Consider the following 19,380-nt stretch of genomic DNA (forward strand, 5'->3'; position numbering starts at 1 on the left):
ATTCTTTTTCATGTATTACCAAACCAATTTAACGAGCATTTGTGTCTCCAGTTGAACCTCGGTGAAACGAGTAACATGTCCTGAACAATCGTCCTTTACGACTTTGACTTACCATAGACAACATACGTTTATGGACTAATATAGTTTGGACTAACGAGGCTCAACCTACACACGTGACCATTGGGTCTTTATGTACAGATGGGTATACACATTAGGTGTTAATGTACTTTGTGAGATGTTTTAAAGTCAACGATATGTGTTGTACAGGTATTTGATTACTAGTAGATATTGGTATAATTATGTTAAGCATTTACCTTTGTGTATGACGGAAATAGTGATCAAATAGGCTAAGTGTTCAGATTCTTTGGAGATTGTTGCTTTCATACTTCGTGTTTATGTATATTCGGGGCTGTATTTGGCAGGTGCGTGTCCATGTAGATGATGTCAACGACAACCCTCCGATCTTCACTCTTCAATCCGATCAACTGATCTTCAGCGAACCTGAGGACGTGAATGTCGACACAGTCATATCGACTGTCACTGCCAGTGACAAGGATGCGGGGGAAAACGGTCACGTGACATATTCCCTTCATCCAGTAACAGGTAATCTATTTTTATTGTAATGAATCCAGTTTACCACCAATGAAGATTCGGGTTAGAATTGGTTAACAGCAACCCATGCTTTTCGTAAGAGGCGACTAACGGGATGGGATGGTTGATGTATGTTTTTGTATCCCATGTGGGTAGATCGATGCTAATGATTTCAATCAATGGGTTGTCTGGTCTAGACTCCTTTGTTTACTGACCGCCATAACTGGAATAATGGCGTTAAACAGAAAACAACAAACCATCAAACCAACAATGGTTGGAGACTTTCAGATGTCAATAAATAACAATTAAGTAATATTGTTTTGCAAAAGTATGCTTGACTATTTTTTTGTTTTTAAATATGATGAAATAATGCCGATGCTTAAAACAATCGGACACTTAAGCCACATTGTCACGTTCTGGCATATTTCATAATCATTCCTACAGTAAACAGTAACAAATGTTCAAAATGCAAGAACACGACAAGTGATATTTATCAACTATTCATGTACATATCATTTCAGATTTTTCGATACACCCAACCAAAGGCAAATTAAAAGTAGCCAACGGCCTCGATGCGGATAATCCCTCTCGTCGGTCTTACAATATAACAATAACGGTATGGGTGTGAACGAGTCATTGTCGTATTAGCACTATCTCAGCGTTGTTGCAACAATGTGAAGGAACGGAGAGTCAAAGCGTGTTCTTGGTGTCATCGCAGATGAAGCAAAACTGCGGAATCTTGTTTCCTGACGTATTTAAAAATTGAAATTGTATTTGATCTCATTTAATATTTTTAGAGTTCATGATTTGTTCATAATGACGTCATGGGAGCAAGTGAGAAAGTACAATGTGGTTTATGATGTTGAACGAAATATTGTAGCTTTACCACAGTGACGATGAAAAAACATGTACATTGCTGTATACCGTTTCTCATGAGATAAAATTTGTCATTGTTTACTGACCGTCGTGTTGGTACCGTGACTGGTAGATATACATAAAAATAGCTTTATTAAGGCCTTTATAGGGGCATATTCAACTGCCTAAAGCCTTAATAGTTATCCATCCTCGGCAGTGTTTAAATCATATGCATGTTCAGTACATGTGTAAGATATTTTAGGAAGATATATTCTGTTACTGTTATTCCCCAATCAATTGTTACAGAAATAATGTTACGCATAACTCTTGTCATCTACGTCTACTGTTATTGTGCATCGCTTTGCAATTCAGAGAGAAAATGTAAGTAAACGTAAAATAAAGTAAAAGTGCAATTTCTAAATATTCTTGATCGCTTGAGCCACCCTCTAATAAGATTTAGATAAGGTTGGAAGCCTTTGGTGGCCCAGTCGTCCCTTGGACACGCTGGACCCTATATATCGTAGGTTCGAATCCCGGTTTCAGGGTTTGTCTTCACCATACACGTCCTTTTGGGTTTCACCAAGGTGTTAAGCGCTTGAGATCTGTATCACTTTGGGCTTTCTTCCCACACTAAGCTTACACGCCGCGATGTAACAGGAATTCTGTTGAACGTTTATTAAACTCTTTTTTTCTATTTGCAGGCGACGGACAATGGTATTCCAAGAAAAGGTGCAACTGTAACGGCAACAGTCCTTGTGACCGACGTCAACGACAACTCTCCAGTGTTCAGTTCACCGACGTACTCTTTCAGCGTAAAGGAAAACGCCGCTGTTAACTCTGAGGTCAGGTTGTTGACACGGGAGTACGAAGGAAATTGAAATCTGAGACGTGACACAAACCTATGACATGTTTTATTCATAACCATTTTGGTCCATCTTCCCGGGGCAAGAGAGTTAACTGACGATAAAAGTCCAGTTTCCACCCTTGCCGAACTAGGCTTGAATTCCTGGGCTCGATCGTAGCGCCACCAGTGGCTTTAGCGAGGTATGTCCCTATGGACCAATCAGATTCCACCTCTCGTATTACATGTGATGGCTCCAAACCAAATGGCGACGCTCGGTCAAGACGATCTGATCGATAATCCATATTTATAGTGTGATAAAACGGGTCTTACATCGCGAAGTGCACCAAATCAATCGAGCACCTTGATTAAAAACATACAAGGATTTGGCGGAATACATGCTTTGTAAATCCTGCAATTGCACGACGGTTTTCGAACCGGATTTCGATTTTCGTTGCGCGATTTTGTTAGACTCGTTAGTCAAGCCAAAATGTAACTCCGTAATATCAGCTAAGTTCGGCAAGGCCGGAAACTGGACTTTTATAGTCAGTTAACTCTCTTGCCTCGGGAAGATGCGGTCAAAATATTGGGGTTTTGGTATCCAAGCATGTAAAACATATTGTGGCCACATCCAAATTTATTAGTCACTGCGTTCCATTGCCATGTTGGTGCCTTTGTTTTTATGTCTGCTAACACTGTATCTTTTAATTAATGACGATGGTTTTAATACAAAGGTGTCCACAATACAAGCTACAGACGACGACTACAGCAAGGACACCAATGGCTTGGTCAGCTACGATATGGCGACATCAACACAGCCATGCCCTTTCTTCATTAAAGAAGGTAGGAACTCACACGACGGTAGATTCCCAATACCACTATAATTTTATGCTAAAATTAATGTTTTGTGTTACATAGCCGAACACAGTGAACCCATATTTGAATGCGATCCTTTCCTTTGAGTTTGAAATAGGTTTTAACGCATCGTAAATGTGATCGCTTGGGTAATACAATTCATGACATATTTTGCCGTTATGGTATGGTCTTCCTCAAGTCCCATGTATGAATCTGATGTTTCTCCACGGTTATATAGGTCCATGGTTTCTCGGTGTGTAGGTATCTTTGCGTTTCTGTATGATACTTAAGTTGTTGTTTGTCACTGATTCACTCAGTTCGTGCATCCATTGTTACGTAATAGTTTAGATAATATTCCTTATTTATAAGGATTTGATATTTTGTGCACAAATAGTGTGGATGGCGGGTGCTACCGGTAGGGCAGGACACGGTTGTCCTTGTCGTGAACACCTGGTGTCATCACTGATTTTCAGTGGTCCATTCATATACATTTCACAGTTATTTTGCCATGTACGCCAAATTTGTATCAGTTTTGGAGGATAATCTAGACTGGGTATTCTCTTGCATTGACAATATATATTATAATAACGTGCCACCTTAAAGTAGAAGTGAATCATAACAAACGCGAACTGGGCTCCTTGCTTAACCAGTTGCAGTGTCTTAAACAGCAGGTCAACCCGTATTACAACGAATATGATGAAACTTTGAAAAAAGAAACACACGCTTGTGGTAACCTGGAGTTGCATGTCAAAAGTAAATATGAATGTATATCTTTGATGAACTGCCACGTCTGTAAATATCGGTACAATGGAAAATGTCCCCTAACTGTAAGGCAGAAGTCTAATTTACTTGGGTTTTTCGATAACGTTTGTATGTTTCGTTGGGATGGGAGCGAAGTTAGCTTGACCTGAAAAATCCCAGATTCACTACACACACAAACATATTCATTTGAGAGTACGACCCGTGAAGATCCGGGGTAGAACGGGTAAAAGGCGACCATGATTGTCGTAAGAGGCGACTAACGGGTCGTCAGGGTTGCTGACTTTGGTTGATGCATGTCATCGTAGCCCAATTGATGCTTATGATGTCAATCACTAAATTGTCTGGTCCAGACACGATTATTTACAGACAGCGGTCATATAGCTGGAATATTGCTGGGTGCAACAAGCATGAGAGCACACGCACGTCATACAATATCGTACTCAATATATTCATCACTTGTAGGCGGTTTCCCAAATTAAGAATTCACTAATTTTAGTTTCAGATCCAAACACTAACGATGTACAGGGCAGCATCCAGGTCAAGGAGACACTGGACTATGAAAGTGTCAGGGCATACACGTGTATAGTCACGGCGCATGACAACCCAGAACGGTCCAGTCAGAAGAGCAGCACAGCCACAGTCAACATTGCTGTGGAGGATGTTAACGATAACGTCCCATTTTTTCTGAACGAGCCCTACATCGCCAATGTCAGTCGAGAAGGCGCAGAGAAAACTTTCACTTTTAACGTCACCGCCGACGATGTCGATACGGATGCAGTCAATGGTCAAATCCAATACAGCCTAGCAGACGGTAACAAATATATTTTGAAGTCTATGAATTTTTAGTAGTAGAATCCGGTGATAGATATCATGAGCATCGATCTACGCAATTGGGATACGATGACATGCAATAACGTAGCTAGTTAGTCGCCTCTTCCGACAAGCAGTGTCGTCTCTTACGCCAATCTGCTGATGATGACCTATATTCTAACCGGATCTTCACGTGTAGTAGTAGTAGTAGTAGTAGTTGTAGTATTATTATTATTATTATTATTATTATTAGTAGTAGTAGTAGTAGTAGTAGTAATAGTAGTAGTAGTAGTAGTAGTAGTAGTAGTAGTAGCAATAACAGCAACAGTAATAGTAACAGTAGTAGAATTGTTTTTATAATACATTATCATATAAAACTATCTGTACACAATAGAGATCAATAACTATCTGAAATATCTAGTTAAGTATATGTTTTAATACCCTATGTGTATGTTAAAATTATCCTCATATGATGCTTCGCAAATGTTTGGATTTTCGAAATTTTTATCGTCATATTGGTAAATTATTTTTGACATGGAATTATCTTCAGATCTGAAGACAACCAATCCGCTTTTCAAGATCGATCCGTTCACGGGGACTGTGTCAGTTGTGGACTCCCTTGCAACTGTTCCTGATTTTTTTAATTTGACCATAACAGCCAAAGATACCAAGCATAGCAACAGCACAACAGTAAGTAAAGACTGTCACTAATATAGATAATAATTAAGTTATCCATATATTTCAGGTACATGGCAAATAGTTCAAGGCTTCACCTGATGAAGGAGGAAGAAGTAGCTCTGAAACGTCGTATAAAGTAAAATTGAAGTTGCTATCCATAAAACATGTCATGATTTCAAATAGTGCGTAGATTTTGGGAAGTACAGGTGTTGAATCTTTATGAAAGGTAAAACAGATAAAAAAGGATATTTGCCATGATGAATTCATTGCCGTAGTTTGTCTTCATCTGCTTGGGACATACTTTTGTGTTTCCAGCTCACCATTTACATCATGGACAATAATCAGAGGCCAATGTTTATAAAGCCAAAGTACACCATCAGTATCGTCGAGGAAAGGGAGATCCTCAAGCCACTTATCCTCACCAAAGTGACAGCGAAAGACGATAACAAGCCAACCTGTAACTGCACGTATGAAATAGGTAGGACGCAGCAGGTGCCCCAAGTTATTGTGATAGCGCTTGGTGACTTAAGGTCAACCTGCAACTCTACGTATGAAATAGGTAAGACACAACAGGTGCCCGATGTCGGTGTGATAGCGCTTGGTGACTTTAGGTCACCCTATAACTGCACGTATGAAATAGGTAAGACACAACAGGAGCCCGATGTCGGTATGATAGCGCTTGGTGACTTTAGGTCACCCTATAACTGCATGTATGAAATAGGTAAGACACAACAGGTGCCCGATGTCGGTGTGATAGCGCTTGATGACTTTAGGTCATTCTGTAACTGCACGTATGAAATAGGTAAGACACAACAGGAGCCCGATGTCGGTGTGATAGCGCTTGATGACTTTAGGTCAATCTGCAACTGCACGTATGAAATAGGTAAGACACAACAGGAGCCCGATGTCGGTGTGATAGCGCTTGATGACTTTAGGTCATTCTGCAACTGCATGTATGAAATTGGTAAGACACAACAGGAGCCCGATGTCGGTGTGATAGCGCTTGATGACTTCAGGTCAACCTGTAACTGCATGTATGAAATAGGTAAGACACAACAGGAGCCCGATGTCGGTGTGATAGCGCTTGATGACTTTAGGTCATTCTGCAACTGCACGTATGAAATTGGTAAGACACAACAGGAGCCCGATGTCGGTGTGATAGCGCTTGATGACTTTAGGTCATTCTGTAACTGCACGTATGAAATTGGTAAGACACAACAGGAGCCCGATGTCGGTGTGATAGCGCTTGATGACTTTAGGTCAACCTGTAACTGCATGTATGAAATAGGTAAGACACAACAGGAGCCCGATGTCGGTGTGATAGCGCTTGATGACTTTAGGACAACCTGTAACTGCACGTATGAAATAGGTAAGACACAACAGGAGCCCGATGTCGGTGTGATAGCGCTTGGTGACTTTAGGTCACCCTATAACTGCACGTATGAAATAGGTAAGACACAACAGGAGCCCGATGTCGGTGTGATAGCGCTTGATGACTTTAGGTCAACCTGTAACTGCACGTATGACATAGGTAAGACACAACAGGTGCCCGATGTCGGTGTGATAGCGCTTGATGACTTTAGGTCAACCTGTAACTGCACGTATGAAATTGGTAAGACACAACAGGAGCCCGATGTCGGTGTGATAGCGCTTGATGACTTTAGGTCAATCTGCAACTGCACGTATGAAATTGGTAAGACACAACAGGAGCCCGATGTCGGTGTGATAGCGCTTGATGACTTTAGGTCATTCTGCAACTGCACGTATGAAATTGGTAAGACACAACAGGAGCCCGATGTCGGTGTGATAGCGCTTGATGACTTTAGGTCAACCTGTAACTGCACGTATGAAATTGGTAAGACACAACAGGAGCCCGATGTCGGTGTGATAGCGCTTGATAACTTTAGGTCAACCTGCAACTGCATGTATGAAATAGGTAAGACACAACAGGAGCCCGATGTCGGTGTGATAGCGCTTGATGACTTTAGGTCAACCTGCAACTGCATGTATGAAATAGGTAAGACACAACAGGAGCCCGATGTCGGTGTGATAGCGCTTTATGACAAAAGACCAACATGTAACTGAAATGGGTAAAACATAGCAGGAGCCCTATCTTGAATTGATTCTCCTATTGTGTGTCGTATTATTGGTACACATGGATCTGCTGCCGTGACGATGACGACAGACACAAGTTTCTAATATCACTTGTAAACCTGGTCTAGCCTCGGTTATTTACAGACCACCGCCACATAGCTTGACTTAACCAACCAAATCTTCTTGTTAAATCAAATCAGCACAAATCATTACCAACTATAAATATATTTGCGATGACGATTCTAGTGTCACATGTTCTTTCCAGATGGTTCAGAATATTTTACTATGGATAAAACGACCGGAAGCGTCCTTCAGGTAAAGTCTGTGGACAGAGAAACAACGGGTAATAATATAACGCTACATATCACAGCCACTGACCACGGGTCTCCTCCAAAGTCTACCGCTACGTTGCTTGTGATCAACATCGTTGACATCAACGACAATGCCCCATTCCTCAAGTCCCAGAACTTTACAGTTTCCCAGGTATGTCTGTTTTGCTGACACTGCATATATGTTTGCTCACGTATGTTATTTCTTCCAATGCTTTCGTTTGATTTAAATTTTAAATTTGTGGGATAGGTCGGTGTTTGTATACTGAAGAAAAAGTCTACAGTTCTGTGCTTTACTGTCTAGAGTTGCGTCCTTTTATAATGCCAGGATCCGCTGACCGTGGCTCCGAATCCCGATTCGCCGAGCTTTTGGGTCTTTTTTATCTTACATCGCAATCTCATCCTATCTTATTCCCATGCATACAAGTGGGGGATGAAGTCTAATCGTTGTCAAGAAATATGTAATTGTCTACTGGAAGAAATGCGGGTGGCACAGTCGTCTTAAGCGCCGCAATTCGCTGTGCAGAGTTGCGTCCCTTGGACACGCCGGAAACCTATGATTGTGTGTTCGAATCCATGTTCGCCCCGATTATGTTTCTAGGTGTGTCAGCACCATACCCGTACTCGTGGGTTTCACCGAAGTGGTAAACGTCTGAGACCTGCATCACTTCGGGCTTTCCTCCCACATTAAGCCGTGATATAACTGGAATACTGTTAAAAGCGGCGTTAAACCCAACTCACAACAACAACAACACAAGCGTTTGATACTATACATTGAATCGTTTAAGGCACAAATATATCTCCTCTGAAGACATATAAAATAATTCCAAGTCACCGTGACATCATACTTTATTGCAGAAGGCACCGATCAACACAGTAATCAGCCACGTAGCTTATACAGACGAGGATGAACCGTCAACATCACGTCCACGTTTCACCACTATGTTCAACACCAACAACAGCATACGACTCCGTGAAGATGGAGCGCTGGTTGTAACTCGATCTCTTTGGAACCCTGAGATGGAGAGTTATGATATTACGGTAATGATAATTCACTGGGCCAAATCTACCTCGGTAAAAGAAAAAAATCAAAAGTAGCGTGTTTACATTTAAATAATGTCATTATGTAGTTTGACGTGTCGCTGAAAGAAATTGTCAATTTCACAGAATATCGAACATTTCAGATACCGGTTCATTGTGATGCCACTTATCCGCTTCAACTTGTGTCCTTTGACTGCTAGTAATATAAATTACATAAGCAAGGGCTGTGGGTCTTGAATGTCGCAGTTATTTATTCACTTAATTGACAATGCGAGGTTATATTGTCATATGAGTACACTCGCCTGAGCGTATTATTGCATCGTGATATACAGACAGTTTTCTCCAGCCTTTAAATTATTTTTTATTGGTTGATTGAGTATGGTTTTGTGCCGCCTGTATCAGTATTCCAGCGTTAAATACCACGAGTGACACACGAAATGGGCGTTACTTGTACATACCACGTGGGGAGAATCACACCAGGGCGAACATAATAGTGAATCATAAACACATGCTATTGAGAAGTCGGAATCGTAATGGAATCTGCTTTTAGCAAAGTTTTCTTGTTATTATGGAAAGGGTTTTGGCGATTATATTTATTGTTTCGGAAGTGATATACTTTTATCAGAACACAGACACATGTCTCTGTAAATGATCTATGGTTGTATGACTTGCTTTTGTATTTTACTTTATTAATAAATGCTTCCTCTGATTTCATCATATGATATGAACCATAAATGTTCGGTGACAGCTTAGACATTTATCAATATAAGTAGACTTTCATACGTAGGTATTTCCAAAATATAAATTGTAGTTTGGGACGTATAAACTTATAGAAGATTCGTGCTTAACACCAGGTGACATATAAAGATTTCTGTATGTGGTTCATTGACACCTTCGTGTAATCATTTAACGTTATCATTCTCAGATATTTGGTTAAGACCACATCAAGGAAAATTCGTGCTTCTTATCAAAACACCTCTAACATTTCTTACCGATCCTAATAATGTGTATTTTCCCCCAAGTCGCATGCCAGACAATATTTTAATTTAGAACAGTAACTTGAGTCAAAATTTAGAAAAACGCCACCCAGTGAAATGAGGCAATAGTTTCTTCTGTGCCAGCCTATCGCCGATTATAGCTGTCAGATTGCTGATGCGGCGTTAAATAACTCACTCACTCACTCACTCACTCACTCACTCACTCACTCACTCACTCACTCACTCACTCACTCACTCACTCACTCACTCACTCACTCACTCACTCACTCACTCACTCACTCACTCACTCACTCACTCACTCACTCACTCACTCACTCGACACAATAGGTAAGATGTTAGGAACGGTTACACCTGCTAACCCGTACGTATCATTCCTTGTCACCAGATTGTGACGCAGGTTCTGGACAGGAAGAATGTCATCCAAGCGCTCCCCGAACACAGGAACTACACTGCAGAAAAGGAACATAAAAATACAGCCTCGGTCATCATCACTATACACCAGAAAAACAACACATATGCTCCACAGTTTACACGAGGTAAGCACGAATTTGTTACTCAACATTTCTTGTTTTATTCTTTCACTTTTCCTCTGACAAGAGATAGGTCTTTGTAGAGTGAATCATCCGAAGGCATAAACATTAAGAACTGCGAGTTTTTTTAGGAATGTGAAAACATTCAAGGCCTTATTAATCAAAGCTTTCAAAATGTTCTGTGGTAGACGTGTGGAGAACATATTCAAATTTTACGTATCAGAGAACAATAATGTCTGAAGCAATTCCCTTTTTGCCTTGAACCATATGTTCCATTTTTTTTTCGGGGGATCATTGACTAGCCTTTGCATGCCTTTATGGTGGAATGCTTATGATTCAGGAAATTCGATGCACTAAACCTTTATCATATATGTGGTTAAAAGTCCTTTTACGTGTGCTTGTATCAAAATAATACATAAATAATTCGACCAGTGAAGATCCGGGTTAGAATAGGTCTTCAGGTACCCATGCTTGCCGTAAACGACGACTAACGGGATCGGGTGGTCAGGCTCGCTGACGTGGTTGATGCATGTCATCGTATCCCAATTGCATGGATCGATGCTCTTGATGTCATTCACTGGATTGTCTTGACAAGACTCGATTATTTTCAGATCGCCGTCACATAGCTTGAATATTGCTGAGAGCGGCGTTAAACAACAAACAAACAAACATAAATAAATAACTCATTTACCGATATTACAGAGTATGTTTGCACCATCAGGTACATATACCACGGAGCTCTCCACTACAGCCAGGAGCTCCCAAGAGGTTCCAGTACCAGGATTCAAGGCAGTAGACAAGGACGGCGACAACATTACATATGCCATACTTTCCGGCAACTTCAGGGTAAGCCTGCGCATTGCCGAATGGTCCAACTGTAATTGCACAATTTAACAAAGCTATTACTATTCACCTTATGCGAGCTTAGTTTGAGTCAGTTTGAGTCATTTCACGTTGGTCCGGGGTAGAATAGGTCTTCAGCAACGCATGCTTGCTGTAAAAGGCGACTATGCTTATCGTAATAATGCGACTATGCTTATCGTAAAAAGGCGACTAACGGGATCGGGTGGTCAGGCTCGCTGACTTGGTTAATGCATGTCATAGTATCCGAATTACGTGGATCGATGCTCATGATGTCATTACTAGATTGTCTGGTCCAGACTCGATTATTTACAGACCGCCGTCTTATAGTTGGAATATTGCTGATTGCGGCGTTAAACAACAAACAAACAAACAAACATTTCACGTAGAGTCAGCTTATTGTGAGAGGAAGTAGGAGGCCAAATATCTCGTTTATGTAGAAACTCTCTTCTATCACGGATATGGTGTTGACAAACCTTTGACACAACTCAGAATAAATCTGGGATTCCAGCTCTTGATAATAAGATCCTGGCACACTTCCGAGACGCAACTCAAAAAATGAATAATGGTTTCCTTACGACTCATTGTCATGATCACTAGCTTGCTTTTGTATTGATAAATTTGTCTAGATTAGAAACCTTGCATTCAAACTTGCTACCTCTGCATACTGCTCGGAGTCATGGTACCATGGTCTGTTTTTCAAATAATTGTTTTGCTGTTTCAGGATACTTTCAGGATAAATAATGTAACTGGTGCAATCACGTTGACGTACGACATAGATGTTCATGTTCCTCATGTCATAAGCCTCACTATCAAAGCAACTGATGACGCCGAAGTGTTTAAGACAGGGTAAATGATTGTTCTTTTCATATCTTCACTTTTTGGTCATAGCATCATTGAAATATGATAATCACAGTATGAATTTCACATTTTGAATCAACCAGTCCACCAGTAGCGTTTCTTTGGAATAGCCTTGCCAGCTGTTTGAACAGACCTTGCCTTCTTTGGAGGAGGAGACGTTTGATATTTCCACTGCTATGACAACATTTCTGATTAGGAGCTAGCGTGCTGAAACATTTATTGTTGTCAATAATTCCTTACAGTATTCTCAGAGTTTTCATAACACATTTTAGTCTGTTGTCTTGGCTGTGTGACATGAAATGACTCGTCGATCATCCATAATCACATCATGTATTTTGTGAACTTTCTCCCCAGTGGTGGCAGTTGAAGGTCTTTCTGATCTTGGGTCACCCTCGAGTTTCTCTATGTCACTTTTGAATTCCGCTGCGCAATTCTTAACGCCTGCAAAGGAAGGATCGTCATGTCCTGAAGTTGGCAACATGTCCACATGGCTGACTACTGGAACCCGCCCCTTCAGTTGGAGATGCTTGACAGTGCGAACGCCAATTTTGTCAATTTTAATCAACAGAGAATAATTAGTAACTTTGATGTCTGGTTGTGTATTTGGTTCACATGCCGCATGACAGAGTGGAAAGTTTTGTACTTAATACATGCAAACTGTTATCTGTGTACGATACATCATTCGTAGTTATGCGCAGAACGTTAAAGACATGTCAAACAGTTAGTCAGTTCGATTTTACGTCACTTTTAGCAATATTCCAACAATATCACGGCGGGAAACTCAAGGCGTGGGAATCAAACAATGTACCCAAGTGGGGAATCGAAACCGGGGTTTCGGTGTAACGAACGAACCTATAGGCTACCCGCAGCCCGACCTGCGTTTGCATATATTTTAGAACTTGCATTTCAGGAAATAAGACCCTTCCGGGTTTTCGTCTATATTTGTGAAATATCAAATTGATGGATTCATGAACAGTCACACTATTAAGTGTCATAATGTATAAGCAACAGCATAAACAGTATTGCGCATTGTTTTATATAAATATTATCCGAATATCACTGAAACTTTGGGTACTTCTTTTAATATTACAATGGTTAATCGAGTGTACGTATTATATGACATTAATTTTATTTTCATCAGGGATTACATCACTTTAACTTAGTTACATTTGTGTGTAGGTTTCACCATAATCTCGTTGTTTGTCATGTTTCAGAACGTGTTTGGTTCAGATTACACTTGAAGGCTCATCAAGCAGGCAATGTTATTCTCCCTCTGAGCTGAGCCAACAGGTCGCGTCCAACACATCGCCACAGACACAGTTCATTGCTCCCCTTGGTGTTACGGCGGGCCTGTTGGCCCTAGCGATCATCGTATGCCTTGTCCTCATCGTCAAGTATGTACAGAAATGACCACGCAGTGATTGTATGTTTGTTTGTTGTTTAACGCCGCACTCAGCAATATTCCAGCTATATGACGGCGGTCTGTAAATAATCGAGTCTGAACCAGACAGTCCAACGATTGACATCATGAGCATTGATCCACACAATTGGAATACGATGACATGCATCAACCAAGTCAGCGAGCCTTACCACCCGATCCTGTTAGTCGCCTCTTAATACAACCACTGTCGCATTTTACGGTACGAATGGGTATCTGAAGACCTGTTCTTAATCGGATGTTCACGACTCGATCACGCAGTGAAGGTTCCTTGGTGACAACAAGAATATCATTTCGATGTTAACGTTGATGTTGCAGTGTGTACAGAATAAACATCAGTGATGTTAAGCCGAAGGCGTGTTTGAAAGGATGGATATACAATATGGTCTTGGCATCATATATGCCTATAAGCACCTTTCGAATTAGTTCATGAAAGCAAAGCATAAAGATACGATCACAAAGTGGCTCGCTACTGTCATAGTACAGTTGTTCTGAAGTGTTGTGAAGGTAGCTGTAAAAAGCATATAGTTTCCGTAGGCAGCTAGGGTTGTATACTCCACATGGAGTTGAGAATGATAACTGGAATGCACACTGATCTATGGTCGGGGAAGAAATAACCGCATTTGAGCAGATACTACTACCTGAGAAAGTGCGGTATAAAAATTACATGTTTTAAATATTAAAAATAATAATAATAATAATGATGATGATAATGAAAATAAAGATAATAAAAATAATTGTCATGTCAATTACATGTTTTTTACACTATTATATGCTATAAGCAGCTGTTATACATAGCATGTGTGTAATGCGAAAACTCTTCTGTAGACTTCGTCTGAAAAAAAGAAACGACACATCTGTAACGAATGCAACAACGAACCAGACCAACTACAGCAACTTATCTAAAGCCAGAGAAACTCCCGAACCTTACGAGCCGCTTGCTGATCCAAATCGATTTGTGAGTAGTAATGATTACCTGTTCATGCACGTGAGTGATTTTTATCACTGAGCGAAGCTTGGACTAATGTGTGAGGCCGCACCACGGCTCGTCAGCTTCATGTGGGACCCAATGTGACGCTTAGCAATTTGGTGAACCATGACTGCGGATTGCGTGTGGACAAACCAATAATCCACGATCGAATCTTGGATTCGAACCCAGGACAAGCAGACAACAACTGTGTGTTTAGCACTGCACGTGTTTTTCGCCTTAGTCCAATGTGTCACATGTGACGCATTTTCTATGAAACTAATTCTAGACCCTTTGAAACACATCAGTACATGGCTGTTCAAAGGTAAACCTTTGAATGTTCAATTTAACAGTAACGGGCTCAGTTTCACCAGAGTATAGATGCAATATTCACTTGTTACTTGTTATTGCAGTCGGAGGAGCCAGTGAGCAATCCAGGATATATTTCACACGACAGGAGGTAAAGTACTTTCAGTCTGTGTCCTTGTCTCAGTTCTATAAAGGTACATGATACGGTCATTTCCAAATATATATTTCCAAATATTTGTAATAAGCCATAAACATGTCCTTTCATGTGTTATCACCCATATCGAAAAAAAATGTAATTATGTCTGTCAGGTGTGCATGGCTGCTCTTTTTCGAGAAACGTGATATTGCCGCAATCCTTTGATTAATCTTGAAGCAGTGTGTGATCGTATTTATTGTTGAAATTCATTCTGTAATTTTGTAAAACGATGTATGTCCCTCTAGCTCCATTTACCTTCATATATTATGCCTAACGATTCGACCCGTGAAGATCCGGGGTAGAATAGATCTTCAGCAAGCCATTCTTGCCGTTAAAGGCGACTATGCTTGTCGTAAGAGGCGACTAACGGGATCGGGTGGTCAGGCTCGCTGACTTGGTTGATGCATGTCATGGTATCCCAATTGCGTGGATCGATGCTCATGATGTCAATCACTGGATTGTCTGGTCCAGACTCGATTACTTACAGACCGCCGTCATAAAGCTGGAATATTGCTGAGTGCGGCGTTACACAACAAACAAACCACAAACAAACTTAACAATTCATAATACCTTGAAGTAACTTGAATCGTCCTCCGTTGGTTTGTGACAGGCGCTCAATTTCTGTTGAAGTGCTACCTCTGACGTGAATTATATAGGCAATGTAATGTACCAGTATAACAGTGGTGAACATCTTTGTGTTTTAGTAGGACGAGTGCATGCGCACAACCGCCTCCACCCCCATGTGAACCCAGCCCAGTCAGCGATGAACAGCGGAGAGGACCATATAGACGCGGTGATGGGGGTAGAAGCTATGACGATCTTGAGAGGAGTCGCTTACCACGATATTAAGATTCTGAGAAAAAATACCAGAGGTGTTTTGTCGCGAATGATTTTGGATGCAGGTTCCGTTAGCATAATTGAGTATGCGGTTGCTCTCCGGCACTATGGTGAAGTTTGGTAGATATAGGTGGGGCCAACCATTGATGACAGAGCTAAAATGAAAATGATATCGAGTAACTAAAATTACCATTGCACCCGTGTATCATAATCATAATTGCTCTCTAGATGAACTATACACATTGATGAACTTGTTTTATGGTCAGAAACACACACATACACATACACACTACACACATACAAACGTGTATCAATACAATTTATGGTATGGCGTTTCATCACAGTTGAAATTGTCTGTAACATGTAAAGAAATTATGTTTTGTGGCCGAAGAGACCAACGCTCATGATGCAACAAATAAACATCAGAAGCTTCAACTTGAACTGATAGACGTAGATTTGAATTGGTTCTGCAGTGTACTTTCAGACTAACGATATTAACGATCGTCAAATGCACAAAATAGTTCACTTTCTCAGTTTTAACTTTTCTTACACACTGTCTATTGAAAACAGTTTCACTAGTTTCCTATTAAAAACAATCAGTAGTCCTCATATGGCCACGTATTTATATGCAAATGCGAGACAAAATACCGACATGTACATAAGTCTATTTTGCTATTTTAAACATTCCGATTATCCAGAGATTATACCTAACTTCCTTTCTATTATGATAAATAGGCTGGACCCATTCGGCACTAAAATCCCCGTTAGCACCCCTTAGCACAGAATTATTACCAGACGAATGTACCGCAATATTCATATTTTCATCCTGTTAACAATTCAGCTGTCCGTGTATGTGTGTTTTTATACGTGTATTTCGTTTTTCGTGATTGTGTACATATAATTTCGTGATTGTGTCCAACTTGTGATAGATGTAAGTATATAACTGAGCATTGTATTACTCTTCAAGCAAATCTATCTCTGTTACATCTATATTATCATGCCTTAGTCATATTGGTTTTGTGAGAGTGTATATTGTTTAACGCCATTGGTTCTGGTACGACAACAAGTAACTGATAGCATGAACATAGATCCACATCGCCAGTGTCCATTGAGAACAGGTCAGACATCCAAACACAGGGTGGGTAACGGTACCACTAGCTGTGCCAGCAGTGTCGCCATTTGGTATTAAATAATCCAATTAGATAATCTTTTTTAATGTTGCTGAATATGTTTACCACTCGTTTATATACTGTTTGTAAATATATAGATTCGAGCGATTTCTTCTTCGTTTTTTCTCTCTCCACACAAGCGCTTAACCAATTTTAAACGAATTGCAATTATTTATCAATAGAATAAACATTAATAGTTTTTTGAAATCATGTAGTAACGGTTAATGAGTGAGTGAGTTTGATTTAACGCCGTAACATGGCGTTAAAGGCTTTTTATGGGAGGCAAGACGTTTCCCTCTTTGGTGAAGCACGAGAACAATATGGTGTTGACAAACCTGGGATTCGAACTCATGATCATACGTGTAGGGCACGACTAAGCGACGCTGCACAGCTAAAAGCAACGTCTTAAGGACTCTGTCTTCCCCGCATCCTTTAGTCTTATAAAGTATTCTCAAACATGAACAAAATATCATTTTATGGTCAGACCACTGTATATACAACATATCTATTTCAACCAGCTTCAACCTTTTGAGGAACGATTGTGTGCTCTTTCTATAAATATTTCAAATAGCGACATACGACTCTTGCTAAAATAATTGTTTGATGAAAATGTTTGATGGGTGACCTGTGGAGGATGTTCGATGCGACATCAGCGCAATTCCCTATTTGACTGAACCATAATGTGTTTGTTTGTTCAGATGACTTGACTTTATGAAGGGTTGGGTTTCAGGTGGTAACCTCGGCTCACTCCATCTATTGTTGAAACGACGTCACATGAAACTTTGCGTGAAACTTATCAATGTCTGACCTCTTCAAGTATTTGCAACAGTGCGTTTATACGGCATCATGTTGCTATGGACCACAACGCAAACAGTACCAACTAATCGTTAAGCCAGAAACAATAATTTGTAAATGCTTAGTGAGAATAGCTGGAAAGAGCCATGCATCTGTAGGTGATATCCTACCTCATCGCCCCAAAACTACTATCCATATTTATGAAGGTATGAAAGTCAGATACGGTATTCTATTATTCGATCGTTCCAAATAAATGACATACAGTTTAGAATAAATGGTACTGAAGTAAACAGAGACAACGTCATCAATTTCCAAGTTGAACAGTATCACTGGACTCGGCAAATTCTCTAAAAAAGGTAGTTGAATTACGCATGATGATTCTTGTAATCACACCTTTCCGGAAAATCAGGAGATGAGTTATCACATTGTTATTTTTTAACAACGCTCATCATTTAGTTGTAGTATATGTAATGATACTTACAATTACACCTTTGTGCTTGTGCAAAACCAAGAGATGAGTATTGAGCAAAACATTTCATATTGTCCTTTTTTAATATATACTCAACATATTCAATGTTCGAAAAACCTTTAAAGGAGACTTCTTCTGGGCAATGCGTTTCCAGAACTAAAAGGGACTCGTTTAGTATATATGACAGGGTGATAGTGAGATGGATGATAGTATTGTTAAGAGGAGTTCGTACCCAGACATGAGGCAGGAACCCGCTCGGAAGGATTTTATTGTTCCTCCGGCATCCGCTATGCTTTAACACCAATTTCGATATCTGTGGTATCTGTGCTGTACGTTATAGAAAGTAATGTTAAACTAAATGAAAATGTTTCTAAACAAAATGCGACGAAAACCATTTCCCTAATGAGCAGAATTCTCAACTGAAAGCAGAGTTTTTGTACAATTGAAATGGAAATTTTCAGTGCAAGTTAAAAACCAGTCTAGATTATCCGCCGTAGCTTCATTAGATGAAATATGCATCATATTTGAAGAAAACATAAAATAACTAAGCGCATATTTTAGTCATAACTGGATCATGATTGTGAAGTAAAACTTCTTATTACCTGTACGTATTTTCTGCATCACAGTATGCAAGAAGAGGCTAATTATACACATTTGTTAATAAGTAAATGCAAGAAGTATAATCGTGCTTCCTTTTGTAATTAAGATGTGCTAATGCGATTTATTAACTGTCCCGCTGCAAATGAGTCTGTAAGAATCGTAGCGCGTGGTAGTTGAATGAATCGTACATAAAATACTCCAACATCCTTTTATTTCCTTAGCTGTGCCAGAGGCTGTGTCCTGATTTTGCTGACTCAAATGATCGCGTTTGATACAGATCCAGACACATATAATTCAGATCAACCACAGAATGGAGGAGGCGGGTAGAAAGGAATCTTTCGATGCAGTTCTTGGCAAATCCTTATGTGGTAGTTATTTCATTGCTTAAACTTCCCTTGAATTGAAACGGCGAAAGCTATATTGTTTCGTTTAAAATCGTGAGTGAGTGAGTGAGTTTTACGCCCCTTAAAGCGTTGTTCCAGAAATATCACGGT

General features: G+C 40.1%; 1 protein-coding gene across 1 annotated transcript in view; it reads left to right on the plus strand.

Moving 5' to 3' along the window:
• LOC124115459 (protocadherin Fat 4-like) overlaps window positions 1–19,380 on the plus strand; it is a 57,968-nt gene that overhangs the window by 10,889 nt on the left and 27,699 nt on the right. The window contains exons 7-22 of the mRNA XM_048381599.1: window positions 423–603; window positions 1,113–1,207; window positions 2,148–2,288; window positions 3,022–3,130; window positions 4,401–4,715; window positions 5,265–5,404; window positions 5,708–7,247; window positions 7,752–7,969; window positions 8,674–8,856; window positions 10,240–10,390; window positions 11,106–11,230; window positions 11,970–12,094; window positions 13,321–13,500; window positions 14,373–14,502; window positions 14,925–14,971; window positions 15,721–15,862. Of these exons, the coding sequence (XP_048237556.1) occupies window positions 423–603; window positions 1,113–1,207; window positions 2,148–2,288; window positions 3,022–3,130; window positions 4,401–4,715; window positions 5,265–5,404; window positions 5,708–7,247; window positions 7,752–7,969; window positions 8,674–8,856; window positions 10,240–10,390; window positions 11,106–11,230; window positions 11,970–12,094; window positions 13,321–13,500; window positions 14,373–14,502; window positions 14,925–14,971; window positions 15,721–15,862 (3,822 nt within the window). The remainder of the gene's footprint in view (window positions 1–422; window positions 604–1,112; window positions 1,208–2,147; window positions 2,289–3,021; window positions 3,131–4,400; window positions 4,716–5,264; window positions 5,405–5,707; window positions 7,248–7,751; window positions 7,970–8,673; window positions 8,857–10,239; window positions 10,391–11,105; window positions 11,231–11,969; window positions 12,095–13,320; window positions 13,501–14,372; window positions 14,503–14,924; window positions 14,972–15,720; window positions 15,863–19,380) is intronic.

The sequence above is a fragment of the Haliotis rufescens genome, unplaced genomic scaffold (assembly GCF_023055435.1).
Source record: "Haliotis rufescens isolate VD_foot unplaced genomic scaffold, xgHalRufe1.0.p SCAF_4, whole genome shotgun sequence".
NCBI lineage: Eukaryota > Metazoa > Mollusca > Gastropoda > Lepetellida > Haliotidae > Haliotis > Haliotis rufescens.